This window comes from Dichotomopilus funicola, assembly GCF_033296635.1.
Source record: "Dichotomopilus funicola strain CBS 141.50 unplaced genomic scaffold C8A04scaffold_104, whole genome shotgun sequence".
NCBI classification, from domain to species: Eukaryota; Fungi; Ascomycota; class Sordariomycetes; order Sordariales; family Chaetomiaceae; genus Dichotomopilus; species Dichotomopilus funicola.
The window spans coordinates 64,211-79,500 of NW_026944125.1; the positions used below are offsets into that span (position 1 = coordinate 64,211).

Below are 15,290 nucleotides of genomic sequence, written 5' to 3' on the forward strand. Positions count from 1 at the left end.
GGCAAAGCATCCAACCTTCAGCCAGCCCCAAAGTCCTAAGTCCGACGTCCGACGTCCGAGAACCCCGCCGTGATCCCACCAATCACGCCCTGGACGTCCTCATGTTGGAACTATTATAATATTATTATTGTTTTCGTGTGGCTGAGGAAGCTCTCGTGTGTTGAGGTAATTGTGAAATTACCTTATATGTCGGTTCGAACTTCGAGGTGGTCACCCCCACTGGTAATCCATTCCGGGGTCCCATGATCACACTCGCTCATTCGAAATGCGATAGAATCTCGCCGTTGTGCTCAATGAAGACTGTACAACTAGAATGGCTTTGATGTCGCGGTATTCTACATAGTAATTTCTAAAAGGACATACACATCGCGGACCGTCCACCCAACTGCACCTGCTGGGAATGGCGCCCTTCCTAATGGGGTATGGCTCGTTCTAGCACGGCATCACACCCTGGTAGGCGCCCTGGTTTGTCTGCCTTTGTAACCCGATGGAGGAATAGAGAACTATATAGGACCAGGGAAGAAAGGACTGGGGATTAAAGAAGCTACATGTCTCTACTGGAATAAGGCTTGCATACCATGTGGATAGTCTACGGATAAGGGGTTGACCGTCTGCTTCAAATTCGCGAGGTTTCATATGCCGGGGTTGCTTCTCGCGCGGTGGCTATGCTGTGCTGCGCCCCTTGTGGTCTTGCGCTGCATAGTGAATGCCAATATTAGAGGAAATAAACCTCCCAGAATGGGCCCGAGTAAGTCTTCTTCCTCCAGCTGTCCCTGTACCCTAGCCAGTCCTAATGCCAGGCAACTAGTGTATTCCGATACCCAAAGCTCTGTATACGTCGCTCAACATGTTGTCCCAGCTTAGGCAGCTAGAGTTGCGCCGGCCGTGGCTCGCTCTAATTGTCGCGGCTACCCATCTTCTCACGGAAGCCGTCTCTGGACCGACGAATTCTGCTCTAGGTGTTTCCACAGCATACGACCGCTCCACGAGTTCTTCATACACCCGTAAGCCAACATTGCAGAATCGCAACAATGCTCCAGTCGAGCCGCTCCCCCCTAGCCATTGGGAGCTCGCCGGTTCCGCCGAAGACATCGAAGCATTTCGCCTACGCCACAATCTCACACTCGTCAGCGCGACGCCCCAAGACGCGGCCTTGATGCCCTCCTGGCCGCAGGCTCTCTTCCAGTACGTGCTCGTGGCACCACCCATCAACTGCTACCACACGAGCTCTTATACACATTCCCAAACCACAACTTTCAACGGCGTGGTGACGTCGCACTCCCAACATGGTAGCTCTCACACAATCACGCCCTTCAACGTCCTGTAGGTGGTGCTCTCGCCTTTTGCCTTTGTCGCGTGGTGCGTCTCATTTGGTTTCACGCAGAGCCAGAAGGACACGGGGGGTTGGATGTCGGTGCTCGGTTGGGAGGCGTGGTTTGACCTCGCGTTTCTCGTCTTCGGACCGTTTGCACTTGGGCCGTTGCTGTTTCAGTGGGTGGCGTCTTTTGCCCTTGTCATTCAGAGGTGGAGTGGTGGCCTGGGTACCGTGGCCTACCAGATCAACAACCTCAACGGTTGCATACCCGCCGACGGCAATGCCGGCATAGCCTTCTTGCAGCAAGGCGCACGGAGCCGCGACTTCCGCATCCTCCAGAGCGTGACATTTCCGGTCTCTACGCTCTTCATGGTCCTGTCTTTTGGAGATCCGGATGGCTTCAACCGCCTGCTGGCCCTACCGGCTCTCGGGGAGCTCATTTACACGGCCGTCCTTGCCGATAAGGGCACGCCCGTCGTCGTCTCTGGGATCTGTATGCTTGTGGAACTGAACCCGAGCAAAGGCTTCCTAGACTCGAGCATTAACACGCGGTGGAAGATTTTTGCGTCCTTTATGGGATTTTAATGAGCCTGCGATGTGAGCATATAAAATAGACCGTCGATATCACGGCACCGCGAGGATGTGACGGCCTGGCGCAGAGGCATGCTAGTTAGGTCGCCAATCTGTCTTCAGACCTGTATTCTTCCAGGACGGGCCTGTAGCATATCAGCCGGCGTCTCCGAGAAAAACAGGCGTACTTCCACATCATTCATGGTCATCTCGCCAAGTCCTTTGACCTTCAATCGTACTTCGTTTCAGAATTAACACTTGCACCTAGATTCGTGGATTTGCCTGGTGTGTGTGAAAATAGTCGTAATATTATAACCAAGTTCTGATTGAACTGTAGCATCCAGTCCCTGCTCGCTGCGGCCCCTTGCCTTGACAATGCTTGATACAGACTGGCCAATGTCAACCAAAAGAGGTACTGGTGACACCGAATAAAACTCTCTCCCATCCCAGCGCCCGAACCTTCACCCCACTTTCCACAGCACTACTAATCCGAGCCGTGTCCTGGAGCCGGAGCCGGACTAACCAGGACAGGAGACGTGAACCGGAACGAGTGGCGACGCTTTGGAGATAAGGGGCTCTTCACTCCGAACACTAATTAATACACAACTGGCAGCCCCCTAATATATTTCCAAGACCGAATGCCGAAGCTCAATGTTGGGCTTTGAATTTGGGACGATTTGGGAAGCCGAAGCAAGTCATCCCTCATCTCGTCCCTGGACTGAGTGGGGACGACAAAGCCAAGATTGGTTCCCCTGACGGTAGGGGTGGACGTGGAGAGTGTGGGGGAGGAGTGAAGGCAAGTTAGGACCATTCCAGTGCCGTCAATGTGAGGGAGGAATTTACCCAACTACTGTCGCTACCGCGAAGTTTGTTGCTTTGCGACCAGAAGCCGTTGGGACGAGTGATTGTCTCTGAGTCTGCTTCATGGCCGCGACTTAGGGATACATAATTACGCCTCTGGGGTCAGAGCCCAAAGGCAGACGCCCCAGCGAGATCATCCCATGACAGGACAGACGTGCCGAGCTTGGCTCACGTGGATCCCCGGTGTTGATACGTTTACGATTTTCAATAGCCCCCTGACTCGACTTATACAGGTTATTGGCGAGCCGTTTCCCCATTTTACGTGGCTGCCGAATGCTTTACCCCTGGCTGCTCACGCTGAGGCACCGCCGGTGAGGGCAATCCCGTTAATAACGTAAGTTGGTCCGTGGAGGTGGTTCCACGACACAGACGTGACGTGACGATATGAGTTGTCCGGCGATGCATGTCAGCGTTGCATCTAGCCAATTTCTGCTGTTGGATGGGAACCTGCCGAAATTCACCGTGTTCTAGTGGTCAATGGTTTCGTTCTGGTGTACCGGCGGGGTAAAAGGTACCCGACTATCCTGCATAATCGGCCAGAGCGATGCGGGGGAAAGGTTGTGCAATACTCGAAGGCAGAGGGGTTCGGAGTCACGCATGCAACAGAGAGCTTGATTCGGAAACAACTGTTCCCTATAAGAATGACTCTCTTTTCCTGTCAAGAACTCCATTATCACCATCAACACAATAGGCATACCCGGCTTTCCACTGTCTACCAGGATTTACCCGTCTCCATCGACCCATTGCGACCTTTTGAGTACCCAGGTGGGTACAAGAAATGGTTCAGGGAATTCTCTCTCGCTGGACAGCAGGAATTCTTATCATGTCGGATAACAACGGAGACTCCGACAAGAAGGCCGCCCGGTAAGTACTTGTCTAGTAGGCCGACCAAGACTGGACTAAGAGGACAACCGAGCAGAACCCCCTAAATGACCCAATGGAGGACCGGGAGGAGGAGGCGGAAAAGGCTGTCCCAGAGGCTGACAATCCGCCTCTGGGTCCTGCCAGCGGCGATGAAGGTGAAAGCCCTCATGGAAATATCTTAATGGGGGATTGATTTCATAAAGGAAACAAGTAATCCTGAATAGCATTTTGCTGAGGAGCTGCGTATAAAATGTCTTGTCGTCTCTCGAGGTAATCGGAAGCCGAAAGGCAAATATATAGAGTCTACGCGCTGGCAAACGCCTTCTCGTATATCGGCTGCCGGAACCCCCGGGCGCACCCCGGACCGAGAATATAGTACATTAATATGAGGTCACAAGCGCTGCTTCAAGTACAGCCCAGGTAATGTCGGGCCCAACTCCTTATTCCGATACGTAAGTTCATCACTACAATTAATTCAAACCTTCGGTTAGTTACGCTCCAGTCAGCTATACGTAACCGCAAATCGCTTCCATGGCCAAAACACCCCTTCATCCGGCAGCGCCTCCACCGCCAGTGGCAAATACTTCTCCTTCCACTCCGCCTGTTCCTCCCTACTCATCCCCTCGCCCAGCGGCATATCCGTCAGCTCCGCCTTGCACCATTCCCAGCACGCCGGATACCAGCCCGCCTGGGCCCAGTCAATAACCGCCGCGACACGTGGAGGGGTCCCAGGTATTCCGGGGGAGGGTCTGACGAGGACGTTGCAGGGGGCGAGGTCGTTGTGGGTGAATGTGATGGCTGTGAGGGCGGTGAGGGTTTCTGGGGTGTCGGGTTTGAGTTCGATGTAGCAGATATCGTGGAGGTTTTCTACGGCGCGTGGGCCGAGCCAGGGGCTGTGGAGGTGGGGGCGGCAGCCGAGGCGGATGTCGTTGGATGGGAGCTTGGTGACGGATCCTGTTGTGGTTAGACGGTGTTTCTTCGTCGTCGTAATATCTGAAAGGTTCAGTTCGTTACAACAGTGGAACTTACCAATATACCCCCCCCTCCCCCCCTGCTGCTGTACCAACCCCCTCCAAGCCCTCACCATCCCCCCCAACTCTCTACACAGCTCCACCCTCCCTTCCTCCCCCAACTGGCCCCAGCACCGCGTCAACGTCGGCGCATCCACGAGTTCCATGTAAAGAAACCCTTGCCCATCCTCCTCCGCCCAGCCAAACACCTCCGGCACCGAATACTCCCCAGAATACGAGATAACTTCTGCACAGTTCAAAAAGGCTTGGGAGAGACTCTTCCGCTGTCCTTTTTGTTAAAATCATCGAACGAGAAGGGTGAAAACATACCTAGGTACCTAATCTCACCCCCGATCAAGACTCTATGCGATCTAGTCGGGCAAAATCCTCTTTGGGCTATATTTCCATCAACCTTCTCATAGGGATGAGTTTCATTGGGGCTGGGCGTTGAAAGCACACAAAGTTTCTGACGTTTCGTGTTCACGACTTCCAGTCAATGCGCATCTCTTGCTTGAGAGATGCTACGGTATCCGAGACATAAGCCTCTTAGCGGTGTGCTGCTGCCTGTCAGCTGCCGTTTCTGGCGATTCAGGGCTGATCAAGCCATCCTATTGGCTTGGTCTTCAGCTGTGTCACCTCACCTCCGGCGCTGTGGCGCTCTCAGACAGGCTGACATGCCAGGTTCCCCGCACCAACACCTTGATGGCAAGGACGACGACCCCAACTCCCCAATTCTTCGACTCGGCCATCTCATTCCAACTTCGTAACCAACATTCTGTTCATTGACCAGACCATCAATAGGCATACAACGACAAGATGGACTTCCCACCACCCGCCATGGGCATCAACACTGCCCCGAGCGACATCACCCGGGAATTCTTCCGTCATTCCTCCGGCCGGCGTGTCAACACCGACGCCACCATCGCCAAGGCCCTCAAGGCGGAATACCCCAACCTCGACCTCGTCATCGTCCCTTCCCTCGGCGTAGACCTGCTCGGCTACGCCTCCGCCGGACACGCCAACTTCACCTCCCTCGCCGACCAGCCAGCGGCAAACAGCCAGGAATCGGATCATGGTCTCCCGGTGCTTCCGACCTCGCTCATATGGAAGATCTACACCGCCCCGGCCCGGCGCATCGACGGCAGCCCAGGTAGTCTAGCCCAGGACGTACTCTTCGCCAAATTCCTGTATACCTGGCAAAAAAACGAGTTCATCCTGTACCTCGTCGACGGCCGCGACGGAGCAAATTCTTACCCAGACGTGCGGAACCACTACCTGTTGACCACCGACACCGCGAAAGCCGACGCCCTCGTGGTGGCTGCGGGCCAGTGGGGCAACGAGCTGCACGAACAGGTGTGGGTTTGGGACGCCGGGCGCTGGACGAAGAGCGCGGAGTTGTACCAGAGTATTCGGAAGGCGTCGTGGGATGCCGTGATTTTAGAGGAAGGGATGAAGAAGGCGATTATTGCGGACCACCAGTCGTTCTTTGACTCGAGGGATACGTACACGCGACTGAAGGTGCCATGGAAGCGGGGATTGATTTACTATGGACCGCCGGGTAACGGGAAAACCATCTCGATCAAGGCCATGATGCACACGCTGTACAGCCGGGAAGAGCCCGTCCCGGCTCTGTATGTCCGGAGTTTCTCTTCGGTATGTGTCCTTTCCTGTGTTGTGTGTCTTTACACTTTTTTAAAAAGAACAGAACACACCGTGATACTGACCCACCCCGAGTTCGCCGGCCCCGAATACGGCATCAGCCAAATCTTCCTCAAAGCGCGGCAGTACGCCCCCTGCTACCTCATCTTCGAAGATCTCGACTCGCTCGTATCCGACTCGGTGCGTAGCTACTTTCTCAACGAGATCGATGGCCTTCGCAGCAACGACGGCATCTTCATCGTGGGCAGCACCAATCACCTAGAACGCCTGGATCCAGGTATCGCAGTACGCCCACCTCTTCCGCCTGTCCTTCAACAACTCCCCATGATTTATGTATTGGCACTTGATATTGACACGCACTCTCTCTAGAAACGCCCGTCCCGCTTCGACAGAAAGTACTACTTCCCCGACCCCAACCTCTCCGAGCGCATCGCCTACTGCCACTTCTGGCAGCGCAAGCTCGCCGGCAACCGCGACATTGTTTTTCCCGATCGGCTGTGCGAGGCTATCGCGGGGATCACGGACGGGTTCAGTTTTGCATACATCCAGGAGGCCTTTGTGGCGTCGCTGATTACGATTGCGCGAGATGCGGGGGATGCGGAAGTCAACTGGCCAAAAGAGGATGAGGAAGGGCCTGAGGCTGGGTGGGAGAGTGTGGAGAGGCTGCGGAGTAATAGTGAGGAACTCCAAGAGGATTGGGTGGGAGTGAACACCGACGATGAAGGTGACTTGGATGATTTACCGTTGTGGGTGGAGATCAAGAAACAGGTGGCCATCTTGCGAGAGGGAATGAAGGAAAAGGCGAGCAACTAGCTCGATTTTCGGACCTTGCTGTACGGGACGGATGTGCCATATTTGAGCGTTCATTTTGGGACAGGTTCGTAATTAATTAGGCGTACGGTTTATTCATGATTTTTCTATCGAAATTTTCCAAAACTTCCCTAGGCTTCGAACCGTCTGATACTGCTGCTCGTAGACATCCTCCTTCTCCGCACTGAGGACGCCGAACCGCGCAGTCCTTTGGGCGACTGCAACACCGAAGGACGATCGGGCGAGACTAACTCATGCAGAGCATCCATCTTCTCCAGCGCGTCGATAACATCGGGCGGCGGCTCCGATCGAAACACGGCTTGGATGTCCGCGTGGGGCGACATCCCCGGGAAAAAGCGCCATCGGAGCCGTGACGATTTCGATCGCTTCGCCCACACGCTCCGCCGCTCCCAAAGGCCGATCAGCAAAAGGATCGGGGCGTTGATGGCACGGATGGCGGCGACGTTGATGTGGTGAAAGCCGATCGGGCCGACCAGGAACTTGATCGGCAGCAGGATGAGCATCGCAGCGATATTGAAGGGCGGCGGATAGGAGAAGATGGCATCGCTCTTGACGCCCTGGAAGGTGAGGACCGCACGGCGAAATTGGACCTCTGCTGCTTCGTTGGAGATGATCTTGGAAAATGTGTTGGTCAACATGGCGACAAGGATCGTGAGAAACAGGGTGTTGCCGAGGAACGCAAAGGTGATCATCAGCGTCGGGCCTAGAATCACATGGAAGTCACCGGCGCGTTCGATACCGGTCCCGTCTAAACCAAACCAGATCCTAACCGTTGTTAGCCAGCAATTCCTAATGTATGAGCGGGGCAAACAAACATACCACAATAGCCATTTCGTGATGGTGGCCCAGGTCACGCCCGCATTGAGCGAATCCTCGCCGCTCGTCCTCGCGAGAAACAACAGACCCATGACGAACCCAGCAAAGCACCACACCGCAATGAACGTGAGCCGTGTAAAGTCGCGCATCATGGCGTGTAGAGCGATGAAGACGATATTATCCGGCATCAACGTGAAGGCAATACGCGTCAGGAGCACGGGTGCCGCAGTACACAAGACAGGCAAGGCATAGTAGGTGTCGTCCGAGACGATCAACTCCACGACGCGGACTAATCCGTAGGAAAAATAGATGGCAACAAACGTCAGGTCGAGGAACGACCAGAGGTTTTGGGCATGGACCTCCCACCCATGCTCGACGACAGCAGCAAATTGCTCCAGAACCCAACCTGCCGCAAAGACGTTAAAGAACGTTTCCCAGAGACGGACGCCATCCCAGTCGGTACCGAACCCGTAGTGCGCCACCGTCAGCATGTAAAGCGCAAGGAGCAACGCAAAGTGCATTAACTCGATCACGTTCCGGATTTGCGGGACGATGAGACGGTGGTGGTTGAGGATCGCCGCCCGACGGGGTTCGTATAGGGAGACGGGATGGTACTTGTAGTGATCCGGGAGAAAATCGACAAAGGACAGCGGGGTGTACACCACAATTCCCTTGTGCACGGCGTCGACAACCAGCTGGCAGGCCGGCGACTTGATGAACCATTTACTCTCCGATATGATGGCCAGTTCAAACGCCGTCAACTTCCGCTCGCGCCCAACTCGGTCTTGGACCACCCACTGGGGCCGACGAGCGCGGACATGTTCGGGCGCCGTGTCGCAAGGGTCGAAGCCGGATACGAGGATGTTGGCGAGCAGGAGAAGGCCGGATCGTCCGGGGTGGTCTTCGTGGTATCGACGCAGGATCCGGGTTGCGACCAGCTCGCAGAGTATGGCACGCGACTCGTGGACACCTTGCTGCAGGGCCTCGTCAGATCGGGGTCGTAGGAACTGGACTCGGTTTGCGACAAGACAGTATACTACAAGGTGTAGCAGTCAGCAGGACGTTCATACATTCATCTCCAAAGGGCGGCAAGCACTGACCGATTGCGGGATCTTGCGGGTCGTACAGCCGATCGACAAGGGGCCGTATGATCTGATGGTCCATGTGGGGTGCTCGGAGCTCGTCGAACGTGTAGACATCGTCTGCTCTAAGTCAGGTCAAAGAAACCAACCAGCCAATGTCAAGAGGTCGTACCAATCGCTGCAATGACCAAACGTCGAATCCTGTCATTCCGTCAGCGCCAGGCCCTATCCCAGATGCCACAGCCGTCCTCATATCCGTACCGATGCATCATCATGTAAACCGACATGACCGTCGCGGGGGCCTCCCCGGGCAGCAACACTGCGCCAGCATTTTGGCCGCCCTGGGGAGGGAGCCGGCGAAGTCGATAGAAGGTCGCCACGTTGTTGCCGTCGCCCCCGTCCGTTTGCGAAGTTACAGGGTGCAGTGGGGCCTCGGGCCCGTGGGTATCGTCGTCGTCGTCTTCGTCGTCGGACGAGGGGCGGGAAGGGTTTGTGTAGGCGAGGTCCGCACCCATCTCGCTTGCTTGTCGTCACCACGACTTGCTACCGGGTGTAGCGCGGGGAATTGTCGGCGTTATAGGGCCAGTCGGTCAGTGATGTTGTTTGCTGCAAGCCCAAAAAAGGCACTGCGCCAAGGGCCACGAGGCGTATCGCAAAAAAGCACGCCCTCAAGGCGACCGGCTCGTGGTGGATTTGGCTTAGCTAGCCATAACGTAATTTGTCGGGTCCGGTAGCTTGGCAACCCCTGGCCGGGCCCAACACGGAGCCCGAAACCGGTTTGCCGCATGGGTTCTCATCGCGCGTGAGGGCGGCGCCCGGTCGTTGTCCGCGAAATTTTTTATGGTTTTGTCGAAGTTGTGTTGAGCAGAGTCACATGTGTCGAGGTGAATTCTGACAGAAACAGGTGGTTTCGTCTGCCGTTTGGCGCCTGCCGCTTCGGGAAATTCTCGGCGCACCTCACCTGTCAACCCCACCCTTGTCTCTCTCTCCCCAAATAATATTCTCTTGTTCAACCTGGAGAACCTCTTGGTTGTGAGACTTCATTGTCCAAAAAGGGGAAGAGGAACCTAGGTACCTGAACTGCCTACAATACCTATGTTCATAGATCAAAATCTGAGGAAGAATCTCCTCTTGATGTAAAGGCACCCTGTTATATTGCGACAACTGCCCGCCAGCCGCCAGGCGAGAGGGAGAAAGGGAATTCGCTTCTACGTCGTCGTCGAGATGGTGAACTCATTGTCAGCATATTGGATTGTTCCTGTAAAACCCTTTTCGCGCAATATCTAGTCTCACTGAATATTCATCATGAATCTGGAAGGATACCTGGGAGCTCAGCGATGACGTGAATATCCGAATGCCAACAGTGTGAGACGGAACTAGATATATATGGAGCATCAGCCGCGCAAGCTGCTGTTTTACTCGCTGCCACCCACCCTAAACCTACCGGCCTGGTGACTACACGGCATAAGGATCCCTCTTAACCTGAATAACAGCAGCTGACGGTTGTCTCCCTCAGTTCCTCACAGCTCAGACTTGATACTTGCGACATCGGTTCATGCATGTCACACAACAACAGGAGTCCAATCCGGCATTGCCCTTTATGCATCCAGGTTTGCAACATCAACAAGCAGATTTTGCGGATTTGGTCCAGCTCCGCACGGAAGGTCGGTGCTATGGCTTTGTCTTGGTGACGGCCTTGTGGGCCAGATATAAACTTGGGAAAGTACAATAATACCCTAACCCTGAATCTTGAAAAAGGGAGTGCCGCAAATCCCTGCATAAGCAACCCGGGTCCGGCAGGGGACCCCTGTCAACCGCCGAGTTTGCAGCTGACAACGGCGACGCGACGCGAACACTTTCTTCAACCACCATCTCACCGTCAACATTGCAGTTTCCTCCCCCGTCCATACGCTCCAGATTGACAATCCGCCGTACCAACTCACCAAAATGGCGACTTACACCAACACGTGGAGGAACAAGGTGTGGGTGGGCTGGTTTTTCCTGAACTTGCCCATCATTTTCTGTATGTTCCCCCTCCCCTGTGACGGCCGGAATTCTCGGCAAACAAGATATGCTGACAACCCCCACCCCAGTCATGGACCTCTTGGACTACATCTGGCCTGCCTCCTTGTACGAACCCGTCGGCTCGCCGCTGCACTTTGCCTTCCAAATGAAGGAGTGGTACATCCAAAAGTACAACGACCCGATCGTGCAGTGGTCCGTCGAGACCGCGTCCGGCCACGACAGCTGGATGGGCCTGTTCATGCACCTCGAGGCCTTCTTCCTGCTGCCCACCGTGCTGTATGGCATCTACCGTCTTGTCGTGCAGCGCCGCGGCACGTCCGGGTGTGATGAGCTGCTGTTCCTGGTGTATGCTCTCGAGGTCGCGTTCACGACGCTCATCTGCATTTATGATACCGGGTTCCTGGACGAGGCGGTGTATTCGGCGGAGATCAAGCACGAGCTGCAGTATCAGGTGTATGCCGCCTGGGCTGTTCTGCGTAAGTCGACCGCGCCCACTTTGAGATTCCTGCCATCTGACCTTGGCACTAGCCACCCTCGGAGCCATCGACATGGCTTTCCGGATCCTGGGCCGCATCAAGGCCGCGGATGCTGCGCAAGCCGCCAAGAAGTCGCAGTAGTGGGCTTTCATGGTCCCAACATCGGCCGCAGGCCACTAACCAAAACGCAAGGAACTTAGAAACTGGGATTGAAGGAGCGCAGAAGCCAACGCATGCTGTTGTTTCAACATGCAGCACACAAACTAAAGACGTAGAATGCAAGCCAACCAAACGCCGTGGTATCTCTGGTCGTGCATTCCGAGCCCAACTGCGCGCACCACCGCTCACGCTTAAGTGTTTGTCCTAATCCACCGCCCGTTTCTGATACCCCCAACCATTGCCCACACCATTCAACCCGTAACCCAGGGGCGTGGCACCCCCCATCCCCCGCGCCTTCAGCCGTTTCGGTAGCACAGACCCAAAAAAGTACACGGCCGAGACCACCACGCCAGCACAAAACGAGACCAGCCCGTAAAAGATTGTACTCGCGTAAATATGTCCCCCCATGCCCGACCATTCCACTTTGCCGCCCACCTTGGGCAACGACGGGGTCGGGAACCACCGCACACTAAAGCTAAGGGGCAGCGGATCGCCAATAACTAACCGCCGCGTGGCGCTGCCCTCAAGGTGCGTGAGCGGGCTGGTGCTGTAGGCCGTCCCGCTGTCTAACACGCCGCTGTCGTGCGGGTGGATGTGGTGTTTCGGCGTGCTGTGTAGCAGCACGTTGAGATGCGTGCTGATGTGCATGTGGCTCAGCTGGAGAGTCCCTGCGAGCGCAAACACGAGCGGGATGTACTCTTGCTCAGGCGTTTCCTCGCCGACGACCTCGACGTGGGGCGGGGGCCGCGCGGGCAGCCGGCAGGAGAGCGGCGCATCGTTGTGGATGTAGAACTCGAGCAAGTGAAAGAAGGGGTCGGTGATCATTGGGATGGTGCAGTTTTGCTCGCCTTCGACGCCGTAGTGGAACTCGAGTGGCGCGTTGGTCTCTTCGCAGATGGGGAAGGGGATCCATTGGATCTCGTGTTTGTCGTTTTCGACGTGTTCACCCGTTTCTCTGGATGCCTCGGGGTTAGTACTCAGTTTGGCCAGCGTTGGGGGGTGTCAAAGAAGGTGACCCACGAGCTGCGGTTCATGCACTCCACACGAATCGGGGCGTTGTAGTGGTATGAGGGTAGCGCATTTTCGTGGCTAGCAGCCAGCGCTGCCGCAGCTAGACAAGACGCAACAGGCAACATGAGCAGCCGCATTTGTGGCTGCTCCCGAAACGACATCATCTCGGGCCGTCTGTCAGTATTATCCTCATGCAGTGATCGCGGGGTTGTATCGCACGTGCCAGTGCATCTTTGCGCACTGCTCGAGTGGGGAGTTGAACGGTTGCTGGACGAGGAGGGAAGGTGGGAAGTTCAAGTCGCAGCTTCCATCTCAGCGCGCAAGTGGCAAGCTGGTCGAATCGGGCCAATTGCCCAATGAGAGTGGACCATGCCAACCCTAACCCTGGATGGGTATATCGCTGGAACTCCTCAACGGCTCTCTCATTCCATCTTCAAACAAATCCTTCAGGTTCACCCTACTACAATCACATCGCTGTCCTCGTCGTACAGGTTGCGATAACTGTATGATCCTCACCGATAAATACGGAATAAGTTCGAACATGACGTTCCTAAGCCCTTAAGCAACAGCCACAAATCCATGTCGCTCTCTTATCCAGCACTTCCGGACCACCTGTCCCATATGCCCCATTGCCCGACCGGGTTTGTGTCCGCGGTTGTGGCATTGATCGAAGAACGAAACTCACTGAGTTTGGCGTTGTGTTGATTATTTCTTGCCTCGATGAAAAGGTTTTAAAGAAAAGAAAAGAAAAGAAAAGAAGCAGGTGACGTTAGCTAATATCCCCAAAGTCTTTACCACAGGTTCAAGAATCGACTTCACGAGACTACTTTGTACGGTATTGTATTTCCAAGTCTAACAACAAAATATGTACAGCTCCCCACTCCACTAACACACCCACCCATTCTAGACCACTTACTCGCAGCCGACACGGGCGGTGTCGATGGCAATGTCGTCGTACCAGAAGGTGTTGGTATCCCCGCCGTACGACTCCCAGCCGAAGTAGACACCCGAGGGCTTAGGTACGATCGAGCTCCCCGACCACTGGTCGGCGTACGGGTTGTCGATGGTCGTCAGGCCGGCGATGGCCTCGCTGTTGAGCCAGGTCTCGATGGTGCCGTCGGCACCGATGTGGTACTCGAAGCACTGCCAGTCGCCGGTCGGGAGGGCCGCCGACGCGGCGATACCGTCGGGCGACAGGGCGGGCAGCGTCGCGTCGTCGGACTCGCGGTTGTACATCAGGATCTTGCTCTGCCCACCGATACGCAGGTGCTTGTTGTCGCCCTGTGCCGGGTCGGGCATGGTGATGAAGCTGACGTGGGAGTCGGTAAGGGCCGTGCTGGCTTGCCTGGGAGAGAAAAAATATCTCGTTAGTATCTAGGGCCAGGACTATATCGATCGTTCTCAGGAGTACACGTACAGCCACACCCTCACGTAAAAGTCACCCGCGGGGACCGCCTCCGTGCCAAAGAAGATGTGGCCGCAGAAGCCACCCGCACCGTCGACACGGATCGAGTTGCTGCCGCTGTGGGCCTTTGTGGTGTCGAGGGCCACGGCGCCGCCCTGGTTGCAGTCGGGCGCATAGATGGGCCACGCCGTCTCGTCCCAGCCGGCCTCGAAGTCCTCAGAAATCTGGGCGAAGGAGAAGGGGAGCGCCGCAAGGGCGAGGAGGGCGGTCTTGGTGAACATTTTGCCGAGGAGGAAGAGATGACCTTAACGGGATGTGACGACTTTCTTTCTCTAGCGGTTGACTTTTGTCCGCCAGGGGGGCGGGCTTTTTATGTATTCCAGAACAGCCAGATCGGATCCATTGATTGCCCCTGATTTTCGGCCCTCCCAGGCGTCAATACCCCCGTGCCGCTCCCGGAAAGCTTGTCGAGCTCCAGAGCGAAAAGTGACGATCTTTGCATCTTCCACGCACCCCCACACGTTCCGTGGTACTCGATTTGGAAATTCGGCGAGAGTCGATGGGAGGACGACGCAGAGCACCTCCAATTAAGAACCGGCGGCGCCGGACCGTTGGCAGGGGCTTCAATTTAGCCCGTCAAGCCGTCCATAACCCGTTCTGCGCCATTCCAGGGCACTTTTTGTGCAGATCACTTCTGCACCCCGCACATGCGCCATCCCCGGACCCATTGATCGGCGTTGAGAGGAACGAAGGTTTCCGGACGGATTCAAAGAGATCGGCGTGTTTTTTTGTTCTTGAAAAAAAGTCGACCTGGTCGGGAGAGTTGCGCAGCATGTTTCGTGTTCACTAGGATGAAGTATCGGTCATTGGAGTAGATGTACATAAGTTGAGGCGGGATGTAACGAGAAACTAGGAAGCTTTTAGCTCGCCGAAAAAGAAAAAAAACAAAGCAGGAATACAAGCTCACAGTCGAGACTACCTACCACGTGCCTGCCTACCTAGGTAATGCACCCATATCCTCAGCCGATGGTATTCAACGTCTGCCATTTATCTATAATATAAGTACCATGTAACCCTTAGCTCGTGGTTTCCCAAAAACTTGGAGTTACCTGGGAATACCTATACACTCCATATGTGAGTAATTACGTATGACGTACCTTATAAGCGAGCCGAACATATAAGCGAGCCGAACACTCTCCACCACTC

The 15,290-nt window shown here is 55.3% G+C and overlaps 7 protein-coding genes across 7 annotated transcripts; 3 read left to right on the forward strand and 4 right to left on the reverse strand.

Annotated features, from left to right (window-relative positions):
* Positions 1-847: 847 nt before the first annotated feature.
* C8A04DRAFT_32928 (uncharacterized protein) lies at positions 848-1,900 on the forward strand (the record flags this gene model as incomplete). The annotated part of the gene is made up of 2 exons (XM_062782266.1): positions 848-1,323; positions 1,387-1,900. 2 exons carry the CDS (start codon positions 848-850, stop codon positions 1,898-1,900), a joined length of 990 nt encoding a protein of 329 aa, XP_062632972.1.
* Positions 1,901-4,112: 2,212 nt separating this feature from the next.
* Positions 4,113-5,369, reverse strand: C8A04DRAFT_32929 (uncharacterized protein; the record flags this gene model as incomplete). Its single annotated transcript, XM_062782267.1, has 3 exons — positions 4,113-4,564; positions 4,640-4,904; positions 5,262-5,369. 3 exons carry the CDS (start codon positions 5,367-5,369, stop codon positions 4,113-4,115), a joined length of 825 nt encoding a protein of 274 aa, XP_062632973.1.
* Positions 5,370-5,457: 88 nt separating this feature from the next.
* On the forward strand, positions 5,458-7,092 carry C8A04DRAFT_40607 (P-loop containing nucleoside triphosphate hydrolase protein; the record flags this gene model as incomplete). The annotated part of the gene is made up of 3 exons (XM_062785006.1): positions 5,458-6,273; positions 6,355-6,564; positions 6,649-7,092. 3 exons carry the CDS (start codon positions 5,458-5,460, stop codon positions 7,090-7,092), a joined length of 1,470 nt encoding a protein of 489 aa, XP_062632974.1.
* Positions 7,093-7,220: 128 nt separating this feature from the next.
* On the reverse strand, positions 7,221-9,523 carry C8A04DRAFT_32931 (calcium channel YVC1; the record flags this gene model as incomplete). Its single annotated transcript, XM_062782268.1, has 5 exons — positions 7,221-7,875; positions 7,930-8,962; positions 9,027-9,128; positions 9,181-9,209; positions 9,270-9,523. 5 exons carry the CDS (start codon positions 9,521-9,523, stop codon positions 7,221-7,223), a joined length of 2,073 nt encoding a protein of 690 aa, XP_062632975.1.
* A 1,432-nt stretch (positions 9,524-10,955) lies between these two features.
* C8A04DRAFT_40609 (transmembrane protein 6/97) lies at positions 10,956-11,650 on the forward strand (the record flags this gene model as incomplete). The annotated part of the gene is made up of 3 exons (XM_062785007.1): positions 10,956-11,031; positions 11,102-11,509; positions 11,562-11,650. 3 exons carry the CDS (start codon positions 10,956-10,958, stop codon positions 11,648-11,650), a joined length of 573 nt encoding a protein of 190 aa, XP_062632976.1.
* A 222-nt stretch (positions 11,651-11,872) lies between these two features.
* Positions 11,873-12,816, reverse strand: C8A04DRAFT_40610 (uncharacterized protein; the record flags this gene model as incomplete). The annotated part of the gene is made up of 2 exons (XM_062785008.1): positions 11,873-12,623; positions 12,689-12,816. The coding sequence occupies 2 exons, from the start codon at positions 12,814-12,816 to the stop codon at positions 11,873-11,875; spliced, it is 879 nt and encodes a 292-aa protein (XP_062632977.1).
* A 775-nt stretch (positions 12,817-13,591) lies between these two features.
* On the reverse strand, positions 13,592-14,365 carry C8A04DRAFT_32934 (uncharacterized protein; the record flags this gene model as incomplete). Its single annotated transcript, XM_062782269.1, has 2 exons — positions 13,592-14,024; positions 14,097-14,365. 2 exons carry the CDS (start codon positions 14,363-14,365, stop codon positions 13,592-13,594), a joined length of 702 nt encoding a protein of 233 aa, XP_062632978.1.
* Between the last annotated feature and the right edge of the window lie 925 nt (positions 14,366-15,290).